The sequence below is a fragment of the Balaenoptera physalus genome (assembly GCF_965194825.1).
Source record: "Balaenoptera physalus genome assembly, chromosome: 11".
In the NCBI taxonomy this organism is placed as follows: domain Eukaryota; kingdom Metazoa; phylum Chordata; class Mammalia; order Artiodactyla; family Balaenopteridae; genus Balaenoptera; species Balaenoptera physalus.
Genome location: NC_138896.1, coordinates 107421620 through 107446533, shown reverse-complemented (window position 1 = coordinate 107446533; position 24914 = coordinate 107421620). Strand labels below are relative to the sequence as shown.

Below are 24914 nucleotides of genomic sequence, written 5' to 3'. Positions count from 1 at the left end.
TCAAGTCCCAATTCCTCGTTTTGCTAATTCTTGTGACTTTGGGAAAGTCACTTAATCGCTTTGTGCCTCAGTTTCCACATCTGTAACCTGGAAATAATATGCTTACTTCAAGGATTGCTATGAAGACAAAACGACATAGCCATGTAAAAGTGCTTTGTGCACATAGTAAGCCCCAAACCAGTGGTAGCTTTATTATTATTGTAACATTTAGTCCTGTGCCTAGTACCTAGTATGCCCTCGTAAGATAATACTGTCATGATTATAATTGGCAGGGGCGGGAGAATGTGTGAGTCTCTTCACTCAGTCATCCATGTAAATCTACCCATCCATCTATCCATTAAACCTTTCTTTCATTAAACTAGTCAATAGTTAGGCAATCCATCTGTCCATCCAACCATCCTCCCTCTACCCATCCACTCGTTCATCCGTCCGTTCATCTGCCTCACCTTCCCTTCAACCACCATCCGTACATCCATCCAACAAAGTGAATATCCATCATTCCAACATCCATCCATTCATCTATGAGTCCATCTAACCATCCATCCGTCCACCCATCCATCAATCTATCCCTCTTTCATACATCCTTCGATTCATCCAACTATCTGATTTATCTAAGCACCCGTTCCTTCACCTATCCATCCATCCAGTCATCCATTCATCCTACACATATTTGCTGGGCACTGTTGAAGGGCCCCTTCTGGCCCCAGGCCTGCAGATTCCAGGGTTTTCTGGTGGCGGGTGTGGCCGTGGTGGGTCTGGCCTCCCTCTGATGCTCGTCTCGCTTACCCGCACTTGCAGGCATCGGCTATGCCTCCATTGTGATTGTGTCCCTCCTGAACATATACTACATCATCATCCTGGCCTGGGCCACGTACTACCTGTTCCAGTCCTTCCAGTCGGAGCTGCCCTGGGCGAACTGCAACCACAGCTGGAACACGCCCCAGTGCTTGGAAGACACCTTGCGCAGGAACAAGAGCCTGTGGATCTCCCTCAGCACCGCCAACTTCACCTCCCCCGTCACCGAGTTCTGGGAGTAAGGCTGGCCTTGCGGAGGACGGAGGGGGCAGGGGAGGAGGCAGTGGGCAGCCCGCTCCCTCGTCTTCTCCCCAGGGATAGGGGAGCCACTCTCTTGGGGTGGGGTGGGTGGAAGGAGGGGTACAGATCTGGAGATAAATCCATGCCTTTGGTCTCAGACAGGCCTGGAATCGAACCTCAGTTCTGCCATTTTACTGGCTGTTTGACCTCCAGCAAGTCACTGCCCCTTTCTGAGCCTCAGTTTCTTTAACTGTCAAATGAGGGGAGTGAATCGTTCCTACACCCATGGGATCTCTGTGAGGATTGTTTCCCAAAGGCAGGTATATGTTCTTATGTTGTCTGAAAATGATACAGTTTTCTTAATGTATTTTAGAAAAAATAATAGTTAGCACATCAAACCTGTTATTGCACAGAGAAAAATGCATATATGAAGCTGAAGTAGTTACTCAAGTCAAGAGGTGAGTAGCTAGAGTGAAAAGTATGTATCAGTTAGCATTTGCCGGGTAACACCCATCCCCAAATTCAAACAGCCATTTATTTTATTTGGCTCATGGTTCTGCTGTTTGGCAGTTTGGGCTGAGCTTGGCTGGGCAGTTCTTCTGGTCTTTGCTGGGCTCCCTCACTAGTAGGTCAGCTGTAGGGCATCAGGGTAGCTCTTCTGGAAATTGGCTGGCTATTGGCTGGGGTGCCACAGGCAACTGGTCCCTATGGTCTCATTACCCTGCAGGCTAGCCTGGGCTGGTTCCTAGGTGGCTCAGCATTCCAAAAACAACAGATGGGGAAGCCCCAGTGCAGGAGCACTTTTCAAGCCTCTGTTTGCAGCATTTTTGTTAATGTCCCATTGACCAAAAAGAACCACAAGACTAACTCAGACTCAAGAGGTGGGGAAATAGGCTCTGTCTCTTGATGAGAGGAATGGAGAATTATGGGCATTTTTGCAGTTTTCCACAATATAGTCAATAACTGCAGAAGTATACACATAGGCCAAACATCAGAAAGGCAGAACATGGAGGCCTGAAGTTTGGGTAGCTCTTAGCTGACATACCGGGAAGTCCTTCTAACACAGTGCTTGGAGATGCATCAAAAATGTATTAGTGCATTGCTTTTCCTGCTCTCCATGAGCCATTAAATTGGGTGCTCAGTAGTCCCTTCGATCCTGGAAATAACAGATGAGGCCTTGCGTGGGGTTGAGAGCCAGGGGCAGGGGACGGTGTTAAGGAAGGGGGTGGCCCCTCACGATCACAAGATGAGACTCCCTCTCTTTTGTGTGTGGATTTGCTGCTTCAAGGTATCTCTCCACCTCTTAGAACCTGGCCCAGGATCAGGCCCACAGAAGAGGGAGTTAACTGCTGGCTGGTCCCAGCCAAGCGTTAGGACCAGGGCTGGGGAATCTTAGGCCAGAAAGGGTCAGTCGGCCTCACCCAGGTGGTCCACGTCCGTCTCCTGACACGCGGACCTTCAGTATGTGCTCACAAGTACCCGGGCTCCTGGAACTGGGGCTCTTTTCCATGGACATATTTCCCACTTGCAGACAAAAACCGTTACAGACACATTCACCCCCCACCCTTGCTCCCCACCCTCTGGACAGCTGAGTTTACAGACAAAGAAATGCAGGCACTTCATTCTTCTCGCTTGAATGGGGCCCGAGACCACAGCCCTGTCCGTTCTCTGCCGTGCCTGGCACAGCCTGACCACCCAGGGCCCTGGCATTCACCCAGCTAACTCAGGTGCCCGCCGGGGCCTCGTTGCCTCAGGCATGGTTTGGCTACCTGGGTTGAAACCCTTGTTCTGCCACTTCTAACTCAGGCAGGTGCCTTTTCCTCTCTGGGCCTCAGGGTCCTCAGCTATACTTGGGGAGATCTTAACCCTGCCCTCCTAGGGTTGTAGAGCCGCCCTAATGGAACAAGATCGTGTATGGCCAGCCCTGAGAGCCTGCTTGATAAATGTGGGCCATTACTATTAATTTAGTGTCCTCATTGTGGATAAAACTGCCCCCTGGGGACATTTGAAACTCAACTTCAGAGGGACTAAGAATGGCCCATTCTCAGGTGCCCGTATGGTCCCGCTCTTACAAAGGGGCTGTGCCCTCTATCTCAGGCCCGAGTGCTCTTGGGAAGGAGCTCATGTGAGCCGTGAGGTTCTTACCCGTGCCTCCTCTCCTGCCTGTCCCCCAGCCTGGGCCCTCCTGGGGGGTTCTAGGCCTCCTGCCTTCCAGAACCCCCATTCTGAGTGCCCGAGCTCCCTATCCTGGGCCAGAAGACATTGACAGGATTAATCTTTGGAAACATCCTGGTGCTGCAGGCACCTTCCCAAGCCTCGCATGGTCCACATAGACTTGCTCAGTCCAGAGAATGTCGGCCGCCCACCTGGCCTCCCCTCCCGCTCTAGCCTTCACACCCTCCCCTGGGCCCCGGCAGGGCTCTGTGAGCCCACCTGAACATTCACGCATAACCTTCCCTCTTTTTAGAACCCTAGGGAGGACTGGGGTCCACAGAGGAGAGGATAGGACTTGCCTGCCACCTGTGAAAGCGGAGAGGCTGAGGCCACCTGCCTTCAAGGGCCTTCCCTTCTCTTGGGCATGAAAGAGGGGGAAGGAAAGAGAACTCGTGTGGAATAACTGACTCCCGTGAGCATCGTCCCAGGGACTTGCCCCTGTCATTTCTTCCCATCTTTGCAGAGGCCCTTTAAGTAGGGAACATATCTAAGAATCATCCCAAACTCCTTTCTGCCTCAAACCCCACATCCAATTCGTGGTCCTCTTGGCTCTCCGTTTAAAGTCTATCCAGAGCCTGGCCACCCTCCCCACTTGCACCGCCGCCCTTCCCCCACAGGACCCCCTCATCCCTCTCCCAGACCCAGCATGGCCTCTTAATTGCTCTCTCCACCTTACCTTTGCATCTCTGCAGTCAGCTGTGAATCCAAACACGTCATTTCTCAGCTTAGAACCCTCTCATGGCTTTTTCCATGATCATAATCTTGCCCAGCCAGGGAGGATTAAGTGAGAGTGTTTCAACACTGAGTAAGTGCTCACTGAGTGCTGATTCTTATTCATTCCATGTTTGCATCCAGCTGGCTGTGTAGCTTGGAGCAACAAGTCACTACCCCTCTGGCCTCATTTCCCCATCTGCAAATGGAGGGGCCATGTGAGCTGGGCTTTGAGGGATGAGTAGGAGTTCACTAGGCTGGAAAAGAGAGAGGAAAAGACATCCTGGACAGAAGGAACAGCCATGCTGAGGCTCAGCGTTCGTAAAGCACATGAGTAGCAACGAGTCATTGGTTTGGCCGGAGGATAGGACACATGGGGCCAGGAAGAAGGCTGGAGGCCTTGGATGTTAGGCAGATAAATTTGGGCTTTGTTCTCTAAGAGGGGGAGCCACGGAAGCTAAGGAGAAGGGAAGGGGAGTCATGCGATTGAATTTGTGTTTTCTAGACTTGCTCAAGGAACACACTGGTGAGAGAGAGGCTGGGACATATATTAAGCGCCTACTGTATACAGGGCCTCAGAGGGCTCAGCCATCAGTATGTGGGTTCCCTTTAAGGTGAAACTTAGCTTATATGATTTCCCCTGAAAATAGCCACCAGCCCGGCAGTGACTAACTCTGGGATTTCCACTGAGAGAGAATTGCTGGGAAGTGACTGAGGTGTCACTGGCTGGTACCCACTGGGCTGCCGAGCAGTAAGCATCCTCTCAAGGCTGGTCTCCGGGCCCCTCGAGCCAAAGCCCAGCCCCGGCCATCAATTCCTTCACCTCTCTCATCTGCACCAGACACGTGGGTCCCTGAGCTGGCCCTTCTTTCTGCAAAAGAGGCCTGACAGTGCTCGGGAGCCACCTGGGGTTCCAGATAACAAGACACCACGGAGCTAAGCCTTCCTCCTGGCTCTGGACAGGAAAGGACCTGGTTGATCGTCCCTGCCAGCCCCTCTGCCCCCTCTGGTTTTACAAGAGGAGCTAGTGGAGAGCCACGGGCCATGCTCCCGTCTCCTAGAGCAGGGACACTGACTCTGGCCCGGCGTCCCAGCTGCATGGCCTCAGTGCAGTCACCACCTCTCCAGAGCTCAGAGGTAGCGTGGTCCTAACACCTCACAGCCTGGCTGAGTGTTAAAGTGCTAAAACAAGCGATATGCTGAGGATGGAGCCTCTGGGCGTGGCTTATGAGGTGGAACGCTGAGGACCAGAATGGTTAAGTGACTTACCCAAGGTTACATAGGCAGCTAGACATAGCAGAGAGCTCAGCCCTGATCTCCAGTACTGGACGCCACCTCCAGGGTCTACATCCCCACCAGCCGTAAGTCCAGGACAAGTCCACGGTCACAGGTAACATCGTGCCGTGTGTGTGTGACCCCACTGTCAGGTTACGCATGGGGTCTTCTCTTGGCCTGGATCCCCACGCCTACCCCGTCGGCAACGCTAAAGCACCATCCTCAGCGGGAGCTGGTGAGATGCCCCTCCCTTGAAAGCCGCCCAGGCCCCCTGAGACAGTCATTTCACGCTGGCTTTATAATTTAACTCTGAATCGCTCTGTGATGGGGAAGCAGAGCTTCTGCCCCCAGTCAGCCTCATCCTGCTCGCCGCTGCTCTGAGGTCACCTCAGTCCCGAGGGTCCTGCTTCGCCCCCAGCCCTGGAAGACGGGCGGGGCCAGATCTGGCTAAATGCCCTCCATCATCCTGGAGCCATGCCTTCCTCCCCGGTTCCTCCAGAGCCCCCTGGGAGCTCAGCACATATCATTAGACTTTATTAGAATCAAAGAAATGAGTCATATTTGCAAACAAGCCCTGCTCAGCCAATCTTCCCCTGCAGCTATCGGAAGGGAGAGACGGCGGAGAGAGCCCTGTGCGGCCCCATGCTTGGGGCGGATGGGCTCTTTTATAATTGTTGCCTCCGCCAGTCTCTAGGGAAGAGCCATCGCCAATAAATGGCTGGCCGGCAGTCAAAAGGAAACGATTTGGCCCACTCGGAGGACGTATTTACATCTCTGAGTGCCGGCTGGACGGCAGCGGGGCGGCCGACTCAAAACAGACGTCCAGGCGATTCTTTTTTGGATCCCACCCTGGAATGAATCATTACTATTCTTGGACAAGAATGCAGCTCACCTCTAGGTCTCCTTCTCTCTGTATGAGAGATGCAGGGAAGCCTGGGAAGCTGGGGCCCCTCTCGAAGGGTAGCATGGTACCCAGCGCATGGGTGGCTGCTCCCCAGGGTGGGATCAGAAAAAGAAACCAGGCCTAGGGTTGATTATTTTTATCTGGGTAATTTCAGGTGAATTCCTGAACCTCTCTGAGCCTCAGTTTCCCCATCAAGCAAATGGGTATAATTAATTTACTCAACTAATGTCTGTTGAGCATTCACTATATGCCAGGCACTGTTCTGAATCCAGCAGTGGTCAAGACAGACACAGGTCCTGCCTCCATGGAGATGACATTCTAGTAGGACAGACAGACATTAAACAGATGATACAAGTAAAATTGTAATCTACAAGCGATGATAAGTGATGTAAGATAAAGCCACGGCAGGGGAAGGAGAGTGACTAGGGATGCTTTTTACGTTGGGTGGCCAGGAAAGGCTGCCCTGGTGAAGTGGCATTTGAACAGAGACCTGAAGGTGGTGGGGTGGCATGTCATGTAATGAGTGGCCAAGGGAAGAGCCAGTTCAAAGGTCCTGAGGCAGGAGCGTGCTGGACCTGTTCAGGGAACATTCCAGAAGCCAGTGTGGCTAAAGGAGGAGGGGAAGGGGCCACAAGGATGAGGTTTGAAATGGGGCCGCTACACACGGAGCTTGTCCCGGACAGGTCCCATTTATGCCTATGGTCCCAGCCTCTTATTAATAGGCACCACCCTCGCTCTTTAAGATGTCTGGGTCTGAATGATAGAGTATTTGGTCACCTTATTCAGGGAGGCAAAAAGGAATGGGGCAGGTAGGTGGGAGCCATGGGGGTTGTGGAGCAGAAGTGGGGTGTCACCTGACTTGGGTATTGCCAGGTTCTGTCTTGATAAATCTGACTGGGGGTGAGAGTGGAGGCAGGAAGACCAGTGAGGAGGCTGCTGAAACAGCCCTGGGGAGCAACGGGGCCTGGACAGGGGTGGTGGCAATGTTGGGGCGATGTGGCCAGATTTGGGGTAGCTTGTGCAGCCTCCAGGCGAGGTTAGGAGGCACTGGTGAGGGGCCGTGCACCATGGCAGTCCCTCTGGGGCACAGTACTCTACAGTGTACCGAGCACTCCCGTGCACCAGAGGGAGAAGGGTCAACAGATCCTGGTTTGTGCCTTGTGGCCGAGACTGTGCAGGCCCGACAGGGAAGGGTCCTTCAAACTGGGTCCCTTCAAGAAAGGGTTCAGACGGACTCACACAGTCTCCGGCCTCCTCGGCTATCCCTGAGATGACTTTGGAAAGGATGTCGGTTACTTTGGCCCCGAGCCTACATCAGGCTCTGTTATGACAACCGCTGTTTGATAAGACAAGTTCGCTCCATTCCTAGAATGTCTGCATGGCCCCATGCAAGCATTTTTAAGAATTTAAAGTAATTTTTATAAAGGTGATATGAGCACATTGAAAACATTCAAATAGTTTAAAAAACATCTTCAATGCCAAGTGAGTCCCCACGCCACCCCCCGCCACCCCCCACCCCTGCATCCCCCGGGGCAGCGACTGCACCATTGTCTTGTGTGTCCTGCCAGAGTCTGCGAATCTGAGCACGTGTGCCCGCCTTCCGCACAGTGAGGCAGCCTCAGCACTGTTCTCTGTTCACTTATCTCGCCCCTGGGACGTCGCCCCTTATCAGCACACAGGGAGAGTCCCGAGGTCTTAAGGGCTGCACAACATTCCGCCAGGAGCCTGCTCCGTGCCTGCTGGGCCCCGACCCATGGCCATCTGGATGGTTTCCAATCATTTGCTCCTGCTGACAGAGTGGAGATGAATAGCCGGGGGTGGACCCTGTCGTTGGCCACACCTGCAGATGTAACTGTAGGAGAGTCTTAGGATAGAACCGCTGGGTCACAGAAAACGTGCCTTAAACTGTCGCAGGAGGGCACCGCAAAGGGGAGTGCCACCAGCAGTGGAGAAGCAAGTGTGTGACTCAGTTTCCCTCTTGTGGCCTCCGTGGCTGGTCAGCTGCCCAGAGCAAGGCCACGTGGCAGCCTCCTGTCCATAGTGGACACCACAGGTTTGCCCAGCACGGTGCTGGGAGAATGCAGAAGGGCACCAGTGACCTGAGCGCGGGCTGGGTGTGGTCAGAATTGGGACTCTGGGGTTTCAAACTCTTGGCCAACTTGCCCTAAAGGAGAAAAGGAAAGGCCGTCTTGTGACTGGGCACCGCCTCGGCATTGGCTGAGTGCCTGCTGTGTGCCTGCCGTGGTGTGTCTAGAGTCTGGTAGGCAAGACAGACTCTCCCCTGAGGGCAACGTCCAGTGTGAGAGGACGGCCTGGGAGACAGAAGGACGCTGGTCGTCCAGAGCATCATGGGAGGCCTCCCTGGAGGCACGGGGATGGTGTGTGCCTGGCGGTGGAGAGGTGCCTACCCGACGCAGCCCATTCACAAGGAGGCCTTGGCTGCTGCCCAGCAGGCCCTGGGCTTTCATTGAAGGCGCCGAGCTCTGGAGGCTGCACAGGGAAGGGCTTTTTGTTCTAAAGCTACCGTAGCCGCCAAACCCACGTGCTTGGCAGGGCCCCAGCCGGGACGTGGTTGGCCCACAGCCTGCCTTGTGAGGAGGCCCCCTGCCCTGAGGCTGCAGTGACCCCTGTTGAAGCAAGGCCTGGAGAGGTTCTTTTTAAAGTTTAGGCTCTGTTTTCTCTATTAACCAGAGGGGCAAGGTAGTGGAGTCCAGAGAGCATTGGCGTTGGGGATCAACACAGCCCGGGTGTAGGGTGGCAGCTCTGCCACCTGGTGGCTGTGTGTCCGTGGATGATTGGTTCTCCAAACCTCAGTTTTCCCCATCTGTAAAATGGGGCAAGTGACTTCTAGTCCTTGGACCAGATGAGATAAATTAGAAAAGCTCGTTGATGGAGCCCCTTGATGTCGGTGTGACCAGGAAGAAAGGCCTCACTTGAATGCCAGTTGAGGTGGGAATATTGGATTTATTCAAGGTCCTCGTGTTGAAGCTTCTTTGGGAAAAAAGGAAAAAGTGATGAGAAAGTGTCCTGGGCCAGTGGGCCTTCCGAGCCCTGACCGTGGGGATCATCCCACAGACTAACTGAGAGCTGGGGATGGTCTGGGGGGCAGGAGCTAGTATTCGTGTTTTACAAAAGAGGAAACTGAGGGCAAGGTCGCACGCCCCTCCTGCCTCTCCTGCCTGAGACTGTGGCCCTCGAACGGGGAGCTGACTCATTAGAGGGAACCCAGCTTCTCCCCAGGGAGCACGAGCCCCCATCTCCTGTGACTCCTGTGACTTCGGTGGCAGTGACCCCTGTGGACCGATGTCCCTGTGCTCGGCGTGGCTGCCCTTGGTCACTGCCACAGCAGTCGGAGCTCTGGGACCATGGGGACACTTTCTGGGCATTAGGTCTCGTGGTCTCTTGGCTGCCAGCGTCCTGCGTCATCCCAACCCACCTTCAGAAGGCTCCTGCCCCTCGGGGGTGTGTCTGAGTAGGTGTTGCGTGCGTCTGCCTCGGCCAGCAAATTTCTTGGACTCCAAAGAGCCAGGCTCTGCCATGTGATGCTGGTTGGGGTTGGTGGCTGCCTTGTGCTGATTATCCTTCAAACCGTCCACTCACCTCCTCCTGAGCCCTTCACAACCCTGGCAGGGAGCAGGGGAGGAAACGGCACTGCTTAGGTGTCCGGAGCTGCTCTGGGGTCTCTGCGCCACGACGGTAACAACCGCTGAGGTTTACCGACTGCTGGCTGCATCCCAGGCCAGTAGCTAATACTTCGAGTGGGCTTTCTCCTAACCCTGTAAAAAGGTGTGTGAGTGTCCTACAGCCACAGATAGAACAAACACTCTGCCCCCTTGAGGCTTACCTTTTAGTGAGAGATCCAGGTAAGAAACAGGGGCGAGTACAATGAAAGAGGGACAGGACAGAGAATGTTGGGGGAGGGTAGTTGTTCCCATTTTAGAGATGAGGAGACTGAGGTCGCGCAGTTGGGTAACTAGCCCCAAGTCAGTGGTTGCGTGGTGGAGCCCAGTTGGAACGCAGTGTTTGGCCCACAGTGGGCACTGAGGAAGGGTCTGCCGAGAATCAATCACACAGGAATCAGCACTCAATTCACAGATGAGGAAACTGAGGCTTAGGGGTTTAACTTAACTTGCCCGAGGCCTGGCTGGGTAGAACCCAGGTTCGCCTGACTCAGGAGTCCAAAGCTATCCCCTTGTTGGCCTCCACCACGACTCTGTGACACAGGTGTTAACTATTTCCCAAGACCAGTGGGATTCCACAGTTTGGAGCCAGGATTTGAGCCCCAACCTGTTGGAATCCAGGCATCAGCTCTCTCGGCCCCTGACCGGGCCCCGTCTGACTTGTGGCTCTGTTTGCTTGAAGGCGTAATGTGCTGAGCTTGTCTTCTGGAATTGACGAACTGGGCGCTCTGAAGTGGGACCTTGCTCTCTGCCTTCTCCTCGTCTGGCTGGTCTGTTTCTTCTGCATCTGGAAGGGCGTCAAGTCCACGGGCAAAGTAAGTTGCGCTCCTGTCCCTCCCCTGCCTCATGGAGACTGGCCCTCTTCAGAGACCGGCTCCCGAGCCCCCAGGCCGTCCTGCTTGAAACCAGTCCTCCCAGCAAATACAGAGCCCTGGTTTGTGGCATGTGCCCACCTCATGATGTAAATATTCCCACCAGCTCCAATTCCAAGTTATTGATGGTTCAACGACCAGCTCAAAAAATTCCTGAAATTGAGCTGTCAGCTCTCCTGAGCCTGCACAAGCGCCCACACACCACTGGTTCCCCATCAGGCAGTGGGCAGCAGTGTGAATGTTAGCAGATAACAAACCTTGGCGATGCCACTGATAAGTTAGCTGGTAATTGCATTGTTAATTACCAGCTGCTCTCTGACCACATGCACCCTTGTAGCCTCAACATCCCCTGGGGGCTCGTTAGAAACGCAGACCTGTGGGCTGACCCCAGACCAACAGAATCAGAAGCTGCATTTGAACACTTTCCCCAGATAATCCAAATGCACACTGAGGTTTGAGAAGCACCAACTGGGATTTTTGCTGCTAAATCAGATTAACTGAATTATCTTACGATTTGCATTTCAGCTGGTAACTAAGATATTAGTTATTAAGGAAAGCTTTCACTGATGATTAAGTCGTTCGCTCATAACCAAAGTGTTAGTTGTAACTAAAGTATCTGCTGCTGTTTAATATGTTACATGATGACCAAGATGTTAGCTATTAGCAAAGGTGGTAGCTGATAATTAAAATATTACCTTATAATTCAGGTTTTAGGTGTAGCTGGTATATTGTCAATATGAAAATATTAGGCTGTAACAAAAATGTTTCCTGTTAGCAGAGCACAGCAATTACCTGATAACCAAGACACTGACTGATATGATATCATAGTTTTTCTGATGACAAAAATCCGTGCAGAGGGTTCTGTTGGGATCACAGGTGTGAACCCAGGGCACTAACTAAGCCACAGCAAAGGTGTTGGCTGATATGCCCTACGTGCCCCCGTCTATCATGCCCCGACCCCCGTCATTTGCATCTCGATAGGGGGAAAATCTCTTTAAGATCAAAAAGCCCTCAAAGGTCAAAAGAGTAAGTTGAGGTGGCATTTGAGGGACATCGATGGGCAGTGGGTGAAGTCATTTGGAGAAGGGGCCTTTGCTGTACACATTCACCCCAGACAAAGAGGCCCTTAGGCAAAGTCATGGATCTGAAGAGACCCCAACAGTACTCAGGGACACGCCGGGCAAGAGGTGGGTCCCCGGTGGTGGAGGCAGAATGAGCACGGAGGCCTGCGCGCCCACGCCCTCCGCCTGTTTCTCGGAATAGAGCCACCTGCAACCCTAAAACCCAATCTGGAAAGGAAGCAGGCCAGGCTTCAGAAATCTGCACGGGCACGCGCCCCGCTGACGTCACCCACCCTGACAGGCAGGAAGAGGGAACGTGGCGTATTCCCGCCTCTCCTTGGGACGCGCGTCCTCCTGTCTTGTCCCATGTCCTCCACCGTCTTGTGTGCGAGCTGTTTCCTTACCACCTCTCTTTAAACAGTGAGGGAACTGAGCTGGGAGACGTTAATGACTTGTCCAAGGTTGCCCCTCCCTCTGAGCCTCAGTTTCCTCATCCAGAGATGGGTGAGGGTTAAAGCAAGCTGTGTCAGCACCCGGCACAGTGCTCGGCACAGACTGTGCAGTAAGCGCCAGTCCCTGCTTCCCTCTGTCCCTGCTTCCCATGTGGAGGCGAGCCCATCAGGAAGCTCTGTGGACCCTGGTCCCGAGCGGTGCTGCAGACACACTTACGCACGCGTGCTTTGAGCCTCTGCCGTCTGCCGGGCGCTGCCGTGGGCATGGGCCCCAGGGTGCACAGAACAGACAGAAATCCCTGCTGTCCAGGAACTGACAGACTTGTTGGCTGCAACAAGGGGAAGGCGTAAACCATACAGGAGTCGTCAGTTGGCCACAAGAGCTATGGAGGAAAACAGGAGTGTTGGGTGCAGTTTCAAGGGGGGTTAGCCAGGCAGGGCTCTCCGAGAAGGGCACTTGGAGGCAAGGATCTGAAGGAAGTGAGGGTGAGCCGTGCAGAGGCCCGGAGGTGTGAATGACCAGACCCTCGGGGAGCCCCTAGTCTGATGGAGGAGCTGATGTCCACTAGGATCAGTGAGCAGCGCTTGAGACACTTGCTGGGGCAGGAGAGTTGAGTCAGAGCGAGCAGGAGAGGGTGTAGGGCTGCATCGGTGGCGGGCTGAAGGACGTGACTTGCTAGAGGTCCCCCTGCCCACCCCCAGAGACGAGGCTCCAGGCCCCCAGGGGTGGGTGTGGTTCCCAGAACAATAGCAGGGCCTGGGCCAGCCCGGAGAAGCCAAGACAAACACGGTGAGGCTCAGTGGACTTCCTCAAGCCCCTCCGCCTGCCTGCCCGCCCACCGCCAGCCGGGACTTCCAGCCCTGGCTACAGACCAGGCTCACAGCCGCCATGGGGGCTGGGCCCACGGGCAGCAGGACGGCTTCATCCTGGCCATGGCCTCGCTCCAGTGGCTGACCCTGGTGCGGCAGGGGGTGGAAGGAGGGAGCGCCGGGTCCTGGGAGGCTCAGGACCTGAGTTCAATCACTTTGCCTCTCTGGGTCTCAGTTCCCTTTTTTGTACTATTCAGCCTTCTGAGGGTCTGACACTTGGCCCCGAATTTGCTGCCGCTTCATTCATTCAGGAAATTGGGATAATGGCGGCAAATGCTCTGTGGCACGTGTGTGCCAGGCGCTGTTCTCAGTGCTGATTATTAGTTATTAGTTCATTTAATCTCCTGACGCCTGAGGTATGTGTGGCTCTTACTACCATTTTACAGATGCGGAAACAGAGGTGCAGAGGGGTTAATGAACTTGCCCAAGGCCACACAGGTTGTCGTGGCCGAGGTGGGATTTGAACTCGGGCAGCCCAGCTCCTAGCCTCCGTGCCCGTCGCCCGCTCTCCGCCCTCAGCCCTGTGCTGGCCTGACGGTCGTGTCCGATGCAAGTCCCAGCACGTAAGGTCCAGGGAGGTGACACAGAGACCGAGATCCTCACACAGGAAGTGCAGCTCTGTGGACCCAAATGGCCGTTTGGTCCCGGACGTGAGCACAGGCGCTGGCCTCTCCATCACCAGCCTCCAAGGCAGCTCTTCTGTCCAGTGCTTAGAAACAGGCAGGGGCGGCCGGCAGAGCCAGACCTGGTTTGGGATTTCAGCTCTGCCCCCATAGCCTACATGACTGGGTGCCAGTCCTTTTCCCCCTCTGAGTCTCGGTTTCCCCTTGTGTGAAAAGAGTAGCGGTACCCAGCCCCCAACAGGAGTGCTGTGAGGACCCTCAGGACCTGCCCAGGCGCTGGTCCCAGACCCTCGGCCCCAGGTCTCTGGGATGAGTGACCCATGCTGCCCAGGCCTTCTCCTCAAAGGAAGCTCAGGGCAGCAGGAAACTAGCCCATCTCCCTCCTGCCTGGCCAGCCACCCTCTCCCGACCGTCCCTAGGGAATGAGGAAGCGTTGTCCTTGTAAGTTTCCAGGGCAGTTGAGCCACAGGGCTTTTGGGTCGAGGGCTCAGAGGAGCTACGGAGCTTTGCCAGCAAGAGTGGAAAAATACCACAGCCCGTGGCAAGGCCTGCTGGGCCCCCGCCAGAGGCCCGCTGGTGGCGGCTGGCACCAGCGTCTCCCACGAGCATCCCCGGAGAGTCACCAAGAAGTTGAGAGAATGGCTCTCAGGGGCTTGTCCTCGGCGACAAATTCTGCAAAACAAGGGTGTCTTTCCAAAGAGGTGGCTGAGGTGGCATGACCAGGTGGTTTGGGGAAGACAGCGGGGACACACACACACACGCGGGGACACACACACACACACACACACACACACACACACACACACACACACACACACACACACACACACACACACACACACACACACACACACACACACACACACACACACACACACACACGCCAGCTGGCCTGGACCACATCCCACCTCTGCCACCTACTGGCCCTGGGCTCCCAGGCAGCTGACGTGACCTCACAGGGCCTCCGTATCCTCATGTAGAAAATGCAGGTGATAATAGTCTTACTTCTTCCAGTTGTGAGTTAACACGCATAAAGCTCTGGCATGGCGCCGGGCACACAGCAAGCACTATATAAGTGCTTGTGAAACGAATTAAATACATGGAAACAAGGGAAGCCACCCCCACCCCGGGAGGTGTCCTGTGTCCGTGACACAAAGCCCTCTGGCCACAGCCCACACGCCAGCCCAGCCCAGGGGGCGCTCAGGCTTTGAAGCAGCTGCCCTCCGCCCTCCGCCCTCTGCCCTCCACCCGGCCCGCTGTCAGCAGCCATTGTTCTCCAGGCCCTGAGCTAGGGGCCAGCGGGCCTGTCGGCAGGAAGGGAGGAGCGGCCTGCGGGCTGGTCTTCTTTCTTCTCTCACCCCTTCTGTGGCTTCCTGACCTGCCTCCACCCTCCGCGTCTGCCTTCTGGTCCCTGGGAAATGGAGGGCTCTCTGCCTCGGGAGAAGACAGTAAGGTGGCTGGGGAAACTGAGGCCCGGGGGAGAGGGCGTCCAGGGAGGGTGTGGCAGAGGCGGAAGGAAGGTGACCCTTTTAGCCTGGGATCCTCAGGAGGACCCGCTGCTAGGGTGAGTGGGGAAGCCGCCCGCTGGGAGGGTGCAGAGGTGGATACGGACCCCAGTCTGTGCAACCCCAGCTGACTCTCTTGGCCACTCCACCCCTCCCGCTGGCAGAGCTGGAGGGAACCTTAGAGCCCGGCTGGTTTTAGCCCCCCCACTTGGCAGGTGGGGAAATGGAGCCCAGAGAGGGGCAGTAACTTGCCCAAGGTCTCACAGCAAGCTTGTTACTGAGCCTGAATTCTGACCTGAGCCCTAGAGCCCTTGGGGAGTCCAGCTTCCCTCTGGTCTTTGGGAGGATTGAATGAACTGCCAGACGTTGAAGGGCTTTTTACTGCCGTGCTGTTGTCACTGGAGGAGGTTCTAGGCTGCCCCCGCTCTGCTGCTTAAATGCTGTGTGACCTGTGGGCAAGGGACAGACTCTCTGGGCCTCAGTTTCCTTGCTTTCAAGATGGGATTGGGGCAGGACCAGGTGAGTGTAGAAGTCACTTCACTTGGATTAGCACTAGGCACACAGTAAGCGCTCAATAAATGCTGGCTGGTGGTATTGACTGAAGGCAGCTGAGCCCGACAGGCCCTGAAATCTTCCTTCTTGCCTTTTTCCAAAGCCCCCTGCTAGTTGTTTCTACTCAAAGGGATGGCGGCTGTCCGAGAACTGGGCTCCATTATGGCAGCTGGGCAAGGTTCAGGGCTCTGTCACCCCACTGTTGGTGTCTGTTACCTGCCTGAGTCCCAGAAGTGCCTGGCAGTGTTCTGGCACCGCCCCCTCCCACAATGCCACGGGCCTTTCATCCTGTTCTCGGTCTCAGTTTCCTCACCTGTAAAATGGGTACGTTGGCCATGCAGTGGTCCCTCCCTGGGCCCCTGGCCCCAAGGCCCTCAGAAGGGGTCAGCGGCTCTGTGAGCTAGTCTTAGCATTTCCACAGGTCACCACGGACTTTTGCATGTCCTGCACCGCACAGTAAGATGCCTCATGCCTTGGCTCGGGGCTGACCCTCCGCCCGCTGGGTGCAGGCCTTGAGCACGGTGGTGACTTGGAGAAGTCTGGGAGCCCTGCCCAGCCTCAGTTCCTTCTCCAGCGGCAGGTTAGCCAACATACCGATTTGGGGGTGTGGTGAGCATGAAGTGGGCTGGTGTTGAGGAGGCCTGGCTCAGCTGGTGCCCTGCTGAAATATCAGGATTTCACTGTCCATTCAGCCAGGCATCTTCGAGCTCCTCTCAGGTGTAAACCCTGCCTGGGAACTTCTTGTGTTGAAGAAAAAAGTTGGGAAAATCCATCCATGAACTGAGGCTACAGGAGGTATGAAGGCTGGTGCTTTCGGGACAGGAGGAGTAGAGAAAGTAGGGCAGGGCCCTTGGGGATGGAAAGGCCTGGCCTGGGTCATCTCTGGTCCCCACCTTGATTGACCTAGGCCTGCCTGGGACGTGCTGCGTGACCCAGGGAAGGCTGTGGCTGCCTGCACCCCCAAGGAAGTGGAGGCCTTCCCCATCCTCGTTTCCCCTCTCCAGAAGTTCCTGTGTGCTTCCTGCACAATCGCATGGCCAACGACAGGCCGCATTTCTTGCTCAAGCACCTAAGCGGCCACCTAAGTGCCACGCACTGTTTTGACCATGTTACGAGCATCATTCCATTGAATCCTTGCCTTATCCCTTAATGAGGGCCTTCTGTTACTCTTATCTCCATTTTACACATGAGGCCGCAGGCCCAGAGAGGTTAAGCATCATGCCCAAGTTCATGCAGCATGTGAGGGGACAGAGCGGGGATTTGAACCTACTCTTAACCTGGTTCTGAACCATGAGTCATACTAATGGTGGTAATGTTAGCTGATCTGTGCTACATCCTGTGGGCCAACCACTGGGCATACACACTTAATAGTTTACTCTCTTATTGTGCATTTTCCTTCTTCACTTGCTAGAATGTCAGTTCCATGAGGGCAGAGATTGGTTCTCTGTATTTCCCGGGCCTAGTAAATATTTATAGATTTTTTTCATTGAATCTCAGTACATCTATGAGGTAGGTACTTGTATTATACCCAGGTTACAGGTGAGGCACCTGAGGCCCAGAGAAGGTAAGCAGCATGCCCAAAGTCACCCTGCAAGGGAAACATCAAGCTCAGCTCCAGAATGCCTGCCTTGGAGAGGATGCTCGAGTTTCACAGCAGCAGGCCCCCTAAATCGCTCTCATCCCTTGCAGGTCGTCTACTTCACTGCCACTTTCCCGTTCGCTATGCTCCTGGTGCTGCTGGTCCGGGGACTGACGCTGCCCGGTGCAGGCGCAGGCATCAAGTTCTATCTGTACCCCGACATCAGCCGCCTGGAGGACCCACAGGTACTGCAGGGCAGCCTGGCCTCCCTCCCACCCAGGGCCGGTGTGGGGAAAGGAAGCTGAAGCAGTGTCCGTGGTTCTGGGCACACAGATCTAGCCGGGCCGTCAGCCCTGGTACTTTTCCACTGGGCTGTGGCGGGTTGTTCACGGTGCTCGTGGGCCATTCCGCCTGCGTGTATCTTTCCACATCGAGGACTCCGGAGGCGGGCCAATTATAAAGCTTCTTTAGGTATTGCGCCAGGTAAGGGAGAGAAGTCGCTATGAGCTGTTCTCCTCCTCTGCCACAGTGGCCTTGAGGGCTGCATCGTGGGGATGGGAGAGTTGGGCTTCCTTGTCTGAGGACGGAATTCAGAGTTGGTGACCACTTAGAAGGTCGTGGGGGGGTGCAAATACTAAACGTCCACCTCCAGGCACTCAGCCGCATGACCGCAGGCAGTTGAAGAGTTTATTGGCCCATCTGGGGATCTGGGGACCTTCTGTCCCCAGGGTCCTCAGCCTTTAGGTTGCCTCCAAGGGCCTGGGCTGCTTCGGGTCTCTTCCCCGCTGTCCTCTCGCCCTGGGCAGGAGGTAGGTGGGAGGGGCTTGACCATCATCAGAGGACAGCTGGGGAGGCAGCTCTCCTGGCCGTCAGGAGCCACTTGATGAAGGTTCTGGAGAACAGCTTTGCCTGCATAATCCATTCGGGAATTCCTCCCCCTTCCAACTCGGGGGTCCCCAGACAGTAACAAGTACAATAATGGTAGCAGCCTTGACTTACAGGCTTACCATGTGTCTGGCACTGGGCTAGATCTTAACTCTTTGAACGTGCAAAATAGTGCTGTGGGGCAGGGCAGTGGAGCCCATTTTACAGATGTGAAAACTGAGGCTCCAGGAGTCATATTTACATCATTCCACAGTTGGAATCCAGGTCCCTCTGCTTCAAAAGCCAGCCTCTTAACCCTGATGCTGAGTGACTGGGGGGCTTCTTAGACTTCTGGGGTTCCTTGCAGCTTGGATTCCAGCACAAACGCTCCAATTGCATCGAGAACCTGCATACTTCGAGGCGCAGTCCTCGGGGCCCGGTGGCCAGGGACCCGCGCCACCTCCTCCAGGCAGCTGGCTCTAATGTCTCCTTTTCTCTCTCCTTGCCACCCTCCCCCCGCACCCTTCCCAGGTATGGATCGATGCTGGGACCCAAATATTCTTCTCCTACGCCATCTGCCTGGGGGCCATGACCTCGCTGGGGAGCTACAACAAGTACAAGTACAACTCGTACAGGCAAGTGTCGCACCAGCGGGCCTGGTGGGCCTTAGAAATGATGATGATGTTTAAAGAAAAAAGAGAAGAAGTAGGGAGCGTGGCTTCCTTGTGTTGTGAATTAACTTGCTCCCTGACATATGTGTAACATAGGGACTGTATGCTGCTGGGATGCCTGAACAGTGGTACCAGTTTTGTGTCTGGCTTCGCAATTTTTTCCATCCTGGGCTTCATGGCACAAGAGCAAGGGGTGGACATTGCTGATGTGGCTGAGTCAGGTATGGTGGTATCGGTGGCAGTGGTGGTGGGCACTGCCACCTAGTGTGTAAGCCGAGTACTGCAGGCATGAAGCCAGACCCCCAAGGGGGCTTTGTGGGGGGGATGAGCCTGGTTTCTGAAATGGACCCCCCCCCACCAAGACGTCCCCCAAGTATCAAAGAGTATAAAAGCTAAATTTTAAACACTTCTAATTGCAATTTTGCCCAAGGGGCGGCAGAAACATGGGGGTTGGTTAAGTTGGGGAACATTCAGCTCTTCTCATGTGGTCTTTCCCCCTCCCTGTCCTTCCCCAGCAAACTCCTGGTTTCAGCAACAGAAACCACTTCCTAACTCAGGCCCAAGGCAGCCACCAATCGGCATTCCATCACCACCTTCTCAGCTTTGGTTTCTGTATTTTGCACTTTGCTCCCAGCACGCCCCCTCTAAGCGAACCCATTCATTCATTCCACCGCTGTTTCTTGATTTGCTGAGTCTCTGCCCTGTGTCAGGCACCACCGTAGGCCCGGGTGGGGGAGGGACAGGGGGTGTAGCAGGCCACCCTCTGGGACGGTGACAGGTCCAGTTTGGGGGAAGGTTGTTGGGGACACCATCATCCCCCTGGGGTGTGGGCCCCATTGGTGGGGCACTTCCTGCAAGACACCTGCCAGTGGAGAGAGAGTCTTAGAATCAGAGTCTGCAAAGCCTGGGGTCTTAGGCTGGGATCCTGGGGTTCCAGCGAGATGGTTCTGGAAGCCGAGAATTGTGAGGGCTTCAGCTGCTAGAATCCTAGAGCCTCAGAAGCACAGGTGTCCCAGTTCTAAGACGTGCCCGTGGGTGCTCTCGGTCCTGGACCCCAGCTCTACAGCTGCAGGGGCTTCGATGTGGGAGCGCGAACCTTATTCCCAGGGTCCCCAAGGTCCGCCTTTCTGGCCTCTGCGCCCTCCTCCCATCCTGCCCAGGTCACTTGGAAGGTAGTTGTTGCTGTTTCACAGCCTGACCACCTGACTTCCCGCGACCTCTCAGGGGCCACTTGGAGGCAGGTGAGGGCCCTGGGCTGAGGCCCCTCTCAGGCCCAGAGGAGAGCGTGAGGTCCTAATTCCAGGGATCACAGACCAGGGTCAGGCACAGCTGGAGTCCCTGTATGGAGCTGCCCTTGCCCTTGTTGGAAACGGGCTGGTGTCCTGGTTCCCCAGCCAGGGACCCTAGTGTTGGGGGGTTGGGTGCCTCAGCGTCATGCTTTCAGATGTCACCACCGCAGATGAGGCCAACGGCTTGAGACCTAGGGCCTTGCTTGGGCTGGTCAGGGTCAGAGCTGGGGTCTCCTGGACAGGCCCCTCTGACACGAGGATATCCCCCTGCAGCCTACCCATCCCACCGTGCACACATGCGACCTCTGGGTTCCTCTGGCCTCTCAGAGCCCCAGGCCCCGCTTACCCCCTTACTTGGTGAAGATGCTCATTGCCCTGCCCCCTCCTCCCATGCCCAGTGCTGCAGGACAGGCCTGACAAGCCCACGCCTCAGCCCCACAGCTGCCTCCACTGCCCCCGCTCCCAGGTCGGACCTTCAGACATAGTTGTCCTTCCCTGAGAGCCCCCAGAGGCAGGCCAGAGACTGAGGACACAGAAAGTAGTTCCAGAAGTGAAATAGCCGCACCCATGTGGGAGTTTGGCAGAGTGACGAAGGGGAGACAGTTGACATCTCCTTTGCAAATGGCTTTTTTTTCGGTTGAGGGCTTGCAAACCAATTCTGATTGATGGGGAATCGCCAGGAGCATGGAGGGAATTTGGCAGTGGGAGATTATGAAATACGTGAAATAGATCTTTCAATAGATCTGTCAATATATGAAATAGATCTTTCTCTGTGGACAGCTAGATACTTTTATATACGTATTCATCGTCAAGATAAGTTGTTTCTTATTCCCGTCCACTTCAAAGACCTTGTCATTTATTCCCCACGGTGATGTCTGAACAGCCGACACATCAAGGGTGATTATTTCGCTAATAAGCTTTTAACAAGCACCATATTGAGCAAAGTGCGTTGGAACAAGGTAATAATTTAGCCGAAGAACGGAGTGCAAATTGCAGATGAAGCGTAGAGCGGGGCATCTCTGCTGCCCCAGGGGCTCCAGCGGCTGCCGTGTCTCCCCGACTTCTCTCTCTAGTTCCCGTGCTTTCAGAGAAGGATGCTCAGACCCTCCCCCGGAGGCTGGCTTGAAAAAGGCAAAACTGAAATACAGAAACAGCCATTGAGAAGCTTCAGGGCCCAGCGGGCGGGCGGGGGAGAGGTGGGGTGAGGGCCCCATTTTACATCTGTCTCGCAGCGGCTGGCTTGATTTCTCCCAGTGCCGCCTACCACTCAGGCCGGAGCTGCCCTGGGGGGCCCGGGGGGCCCCAGCCAGGTGGAGATGCGGGTCCTACTCCAGCCGGGGCTTTGGGGTTGGGACGAACACCCTTCCACCTCTTCCGGGGGTTTTCCACCATCGCCTCCGAGGACATGGGCACAGTCACCGTTGGGCTTTCCTCACGTCGGGGGACTCTGGCTGTACAGGGTCTCGCCCTCGCCGCCACGCGTGTGGTCAACGCCGTACGATGTGGTTTCTGGCTCCAATGTATTTCAAAGTTTTTTTTTTTCATTCTCAGACCATTCATTTGGTTCCTGATAACCTGTTTCAAATATCCTGCCCTCCAGCCCTCCTTATTTCCCGTTTCTTGCCTTTTTTTTAATGGTTTTTGAGTTGTGGATTTTGCTCTATTTTTTTTCAGCCCAGGCCCTCCCTGTCTCCTTTCTTTGGCGGCTCCCGACCGTCTGGTGGACCCACAGGTCTCGGTTACAACTCCGCCTTTCCCCCGGCGTCTTCTCTCAGGCCGACTGGAGGCGAGAGGGGACGTTTCCAGTTGGAGGCACCCCCAGAGCTGGTGGGGCTTCCGCCTCCAAACAGTCCGGCCCTCCCTAGAGACCAGAGCCCTTTACCAGGGAAATGGCACCAGCACCCAAGAATCTGAGCAGGAGAAGCCTCGCTGGGGTTCACGTCCGGGAACCTGCCCCTCGCTTCTGGGGGGAGCCTGAGGCCCCGAAAGGGCGTGTGGTGACCTGACGCGGAGGTGGTGGGCCGAGGACTGGACTGCAGCCTGGGGGGCTCTCCGCCTGGGGTCTTGCCCTGCACTCGCCTCCCTCCGGCTTCGGGCCTTGGCCGCGACGGTGCTCCAGTGGGTGCACAGATGCACCCCCAAGAGACATCGGCCCCGCGGGGCGTGGTTCTGTGTTCTTTTTTCTGGCCACTCATTTAGTGTTTCAGGAGAAAGCTTTTCTTTGCAAACAGGGCGTTAGTAGTCAGATAACTCTAGTAGTCAGGATGCTCCCTGTGTTTGCTTCCTTCCAGCAAGCGCTGGTGTGGTTCTCTGGTTTGGGGGGAGGTCCTCCTTTTCCGAGCCGGCAGACTGAGTCCCAGGCTTGGTGCTATTTCCCACCCCATAACCGGTGTCCGCTCGGAACCTGGCGTGGGAGGAGGCCACCTGTGCTGCTGCATAGGAGACAGATGCTAAAACGGGGCCCCGCCTGAGCCCCGGTGCGTCCCACCCCACAGTGAGACAGGCCTGGCCTCTTCCCCCAGGCGGGACCCTGCATCTGGGGCTTGGGAGACCCGCCTCAGACCCGAGTGTCTTGTGTGGCTCCGGGGCTCGGGGCGGCTTGGGCGCTGATGTCTCCCCTCTGCCCCTCCCCATCTTCTCTTCCGTTAGGTCCTGGCCTGGCCTTCATTGCCTACCCGAAAGCTGTGACGATGATGCCGCTGCCCACGTTTTGGTCCATCCTTTTTTTTATTATGCTTCTCTTGCTTGGACTGGATAGCCAGGTATGTACAGAGCGAGGGGATGGCCCCTGGGTGGGACCCCCTCCGCCCCCCTCCACCCCCCCCGAACCTTGTTCTGGAAGAGCCTCCCTCTTTGTGCTGTGAGTGAGCTGGTCACACCCCTTCACACCCCTCTGCAGACCTGCAGCAGCTTCAGCCAGCGAGGGTTCCTCTGGGACCCCAGGAGTGGAAACAGCCCCAGGGCAGCAGCAGGATGTTGTCTGCCCCAAAGCTCGAGTCTTTGACCTCGGCAAGGGGAAACGGACAACCACAGGGTGTGGTCCACAGGGAGCCATGTGTACCCGGGCAGGCCAAGGAGGGACATGGCACACAGGCCGTTCGGGCAAGGGGCCAACACCTCTGTCTAGGGCACGAGGTGGTCACTGGCCAGGCCATCACTGGCAGTCCTAAGTGTGGCCGCAGAAGCTGGAACCCGGGCTGTGTTCTCTGCTTCCTGGGGCACATGGGTCGGCGAGCTTGGCCCCCACGGGGAAACTGATCCTCCGGAGCCTTGCCGACACCCATCCTGCCCTCCGGCCTTCCCGGCTTTCTGCCCCCACCCCACAACAGGCAGGACTCCACGTATACCATGGTCATTTCCTGTGCTTCTTAACCCCCACGTCCCATCCCTCCAGGGCTCAGGCCTCCCCCCGACCCCCTGGGGATGTCAATGAGAGCCAGCCGGGGGCTGCATCTGGCTTTGGAGTAACACTGTTCCCAGCCCCCACACTGCTCTGTGTCATGGAACACGTTTCCTCCCTCCCTCTGAGCCTCAGTTTCCTCATCTGGTAAATGGGTATGATTATACCTACATTGCCTTGTGGGAAATGCCCGGCACAGTGCCTGGTAGGGAGCAGTCAGTGGTGCTCGGAGGACCTTAGAGTGAGCCCCTGGGAGAGGCTTTTGGAGCCCCAGGACACCTTCCCTGGAGATAGGTGTGTTTTCTCTGAGGCCTTCTTGAGAGCACAGGTGTGGCTCCAGGGGTGGGCAGTTAAGGTGTGCAGGGTGGGCTGGCCCTGTGCGCATGGCCACACGGGCCTTCATCTGAGGTCAGTCACTGAAAGGCAGCCTCGTCTGCAGGCTGGGGTCCGGCTGCCTCACAGAGGTCTGGTCTCACCCTGTGAGAGGTGGGGGCCTGCTCCTGTTCAGGAGAGAGCTTTGCCACTGCCCCCTGGGCAGCAGCCTCAAAGCCCGTGCCCGGATGGTCCCCGGGGACTCAGAACCAGGTAGGAGGAAAGTCTTAGAAGGTCAGGCAGCGGAGAGGAGGTGGTCCGCCAGCAAGGTCAAGAGCAGAGTGGAGGATTTGGCAGAAAGAGGACCAGGATTATCAGAGAAGACGGAAGGAAAACATTTGGGCGACTGTAAACAAAATACTTGTGTGGTTGTTGATGGGCTTGAGCTGTGTAAACAGCAAGAGGACTCCATCCATCATTCCTAGTTAATGAGTTTGGCCTTCAGAGGCCCCAGGCAAATGGCTTTTATAACTTCTTCCAGAGCGCTCAGTGAAAGCCAAAGACAAAAACAGAAAGAGGTTAATAAATGAGAAAGCATGACATCTCCATGGGCCCAAAATTGGCCTCTTGGCCTGCGGAACTGCTTCGTGAACGGGCGGAGGTGGTTATTCATTAGATTCCCCCTCGTTGAGGGTGTGCACCTCTGAGCCAGGCCCACTGCGGCTGTTTAGGGAATCCCAAAGCGCTCAAGGCCAGCCTCGCAGGGAGCCGGTGCTCTTCTGCTTCAGAGCATGGAACTCATGGCACTGAACGACCTGCCTAATTGATGTGCCGGGAAAGGGCACGGTGGGATTCGAACCCTGGGATCTCTCCCCTGCATCTATGTGCTCTGTGAAGTCAGGGATGTGGGGGAAGGTTTTGCAGATGCCAGCGACCACCTTGTACTGCACCAGCAGTGATAGGGGCCCTGCCCTACGAGCTGTCCACTCGGACCAGGCTTCACGTGTCATGTGTGGCAAAATACACAGAACACAAAATCAACCAT

The 24914-nt window shown here is 55.6% G+C and overlaps 1 protein-coding gene across 5 annotated transcripts in view; it reads left to right on the top strand.

Moving 5' to 3' along the window:
- SLC6A6 (solute carrier family 6 member 6) overlaps positions 1-24914 on the top strand; it is a 78533-nt gene that overhangs the window by 41630 nt on the left and 11989 nt on the right. For 4 of the 5 annotated variants that reach the window (XM_082413468.1, XM_082413467.1, XM_082413466.1 and 1 more), the window contains 6 exons: positions 799-1033; positions 10502-10634; positions 17444-17578; positions 18729-18832; positions 18965-19089; positions 22807-22919. In XM_082413468.1, the coding sequence (XP_082269594.1) occupies positions 799-1033; positions 10502-10634; positions 17444-17578; positions 18729-18832; positions 18965-19089; positions 22807-22919 (845 nt within the window). Of the gene's footprint in view, positions 1-798; positions 1034-10501; positions 10635-17443; positions 17579-18728; positions 18833-18964; positions 19090-22806; positions 22920-24914 lie in introns of those variants that run through there. The other variant, XM_082413469.1, reaches the window with a different exon arrangement.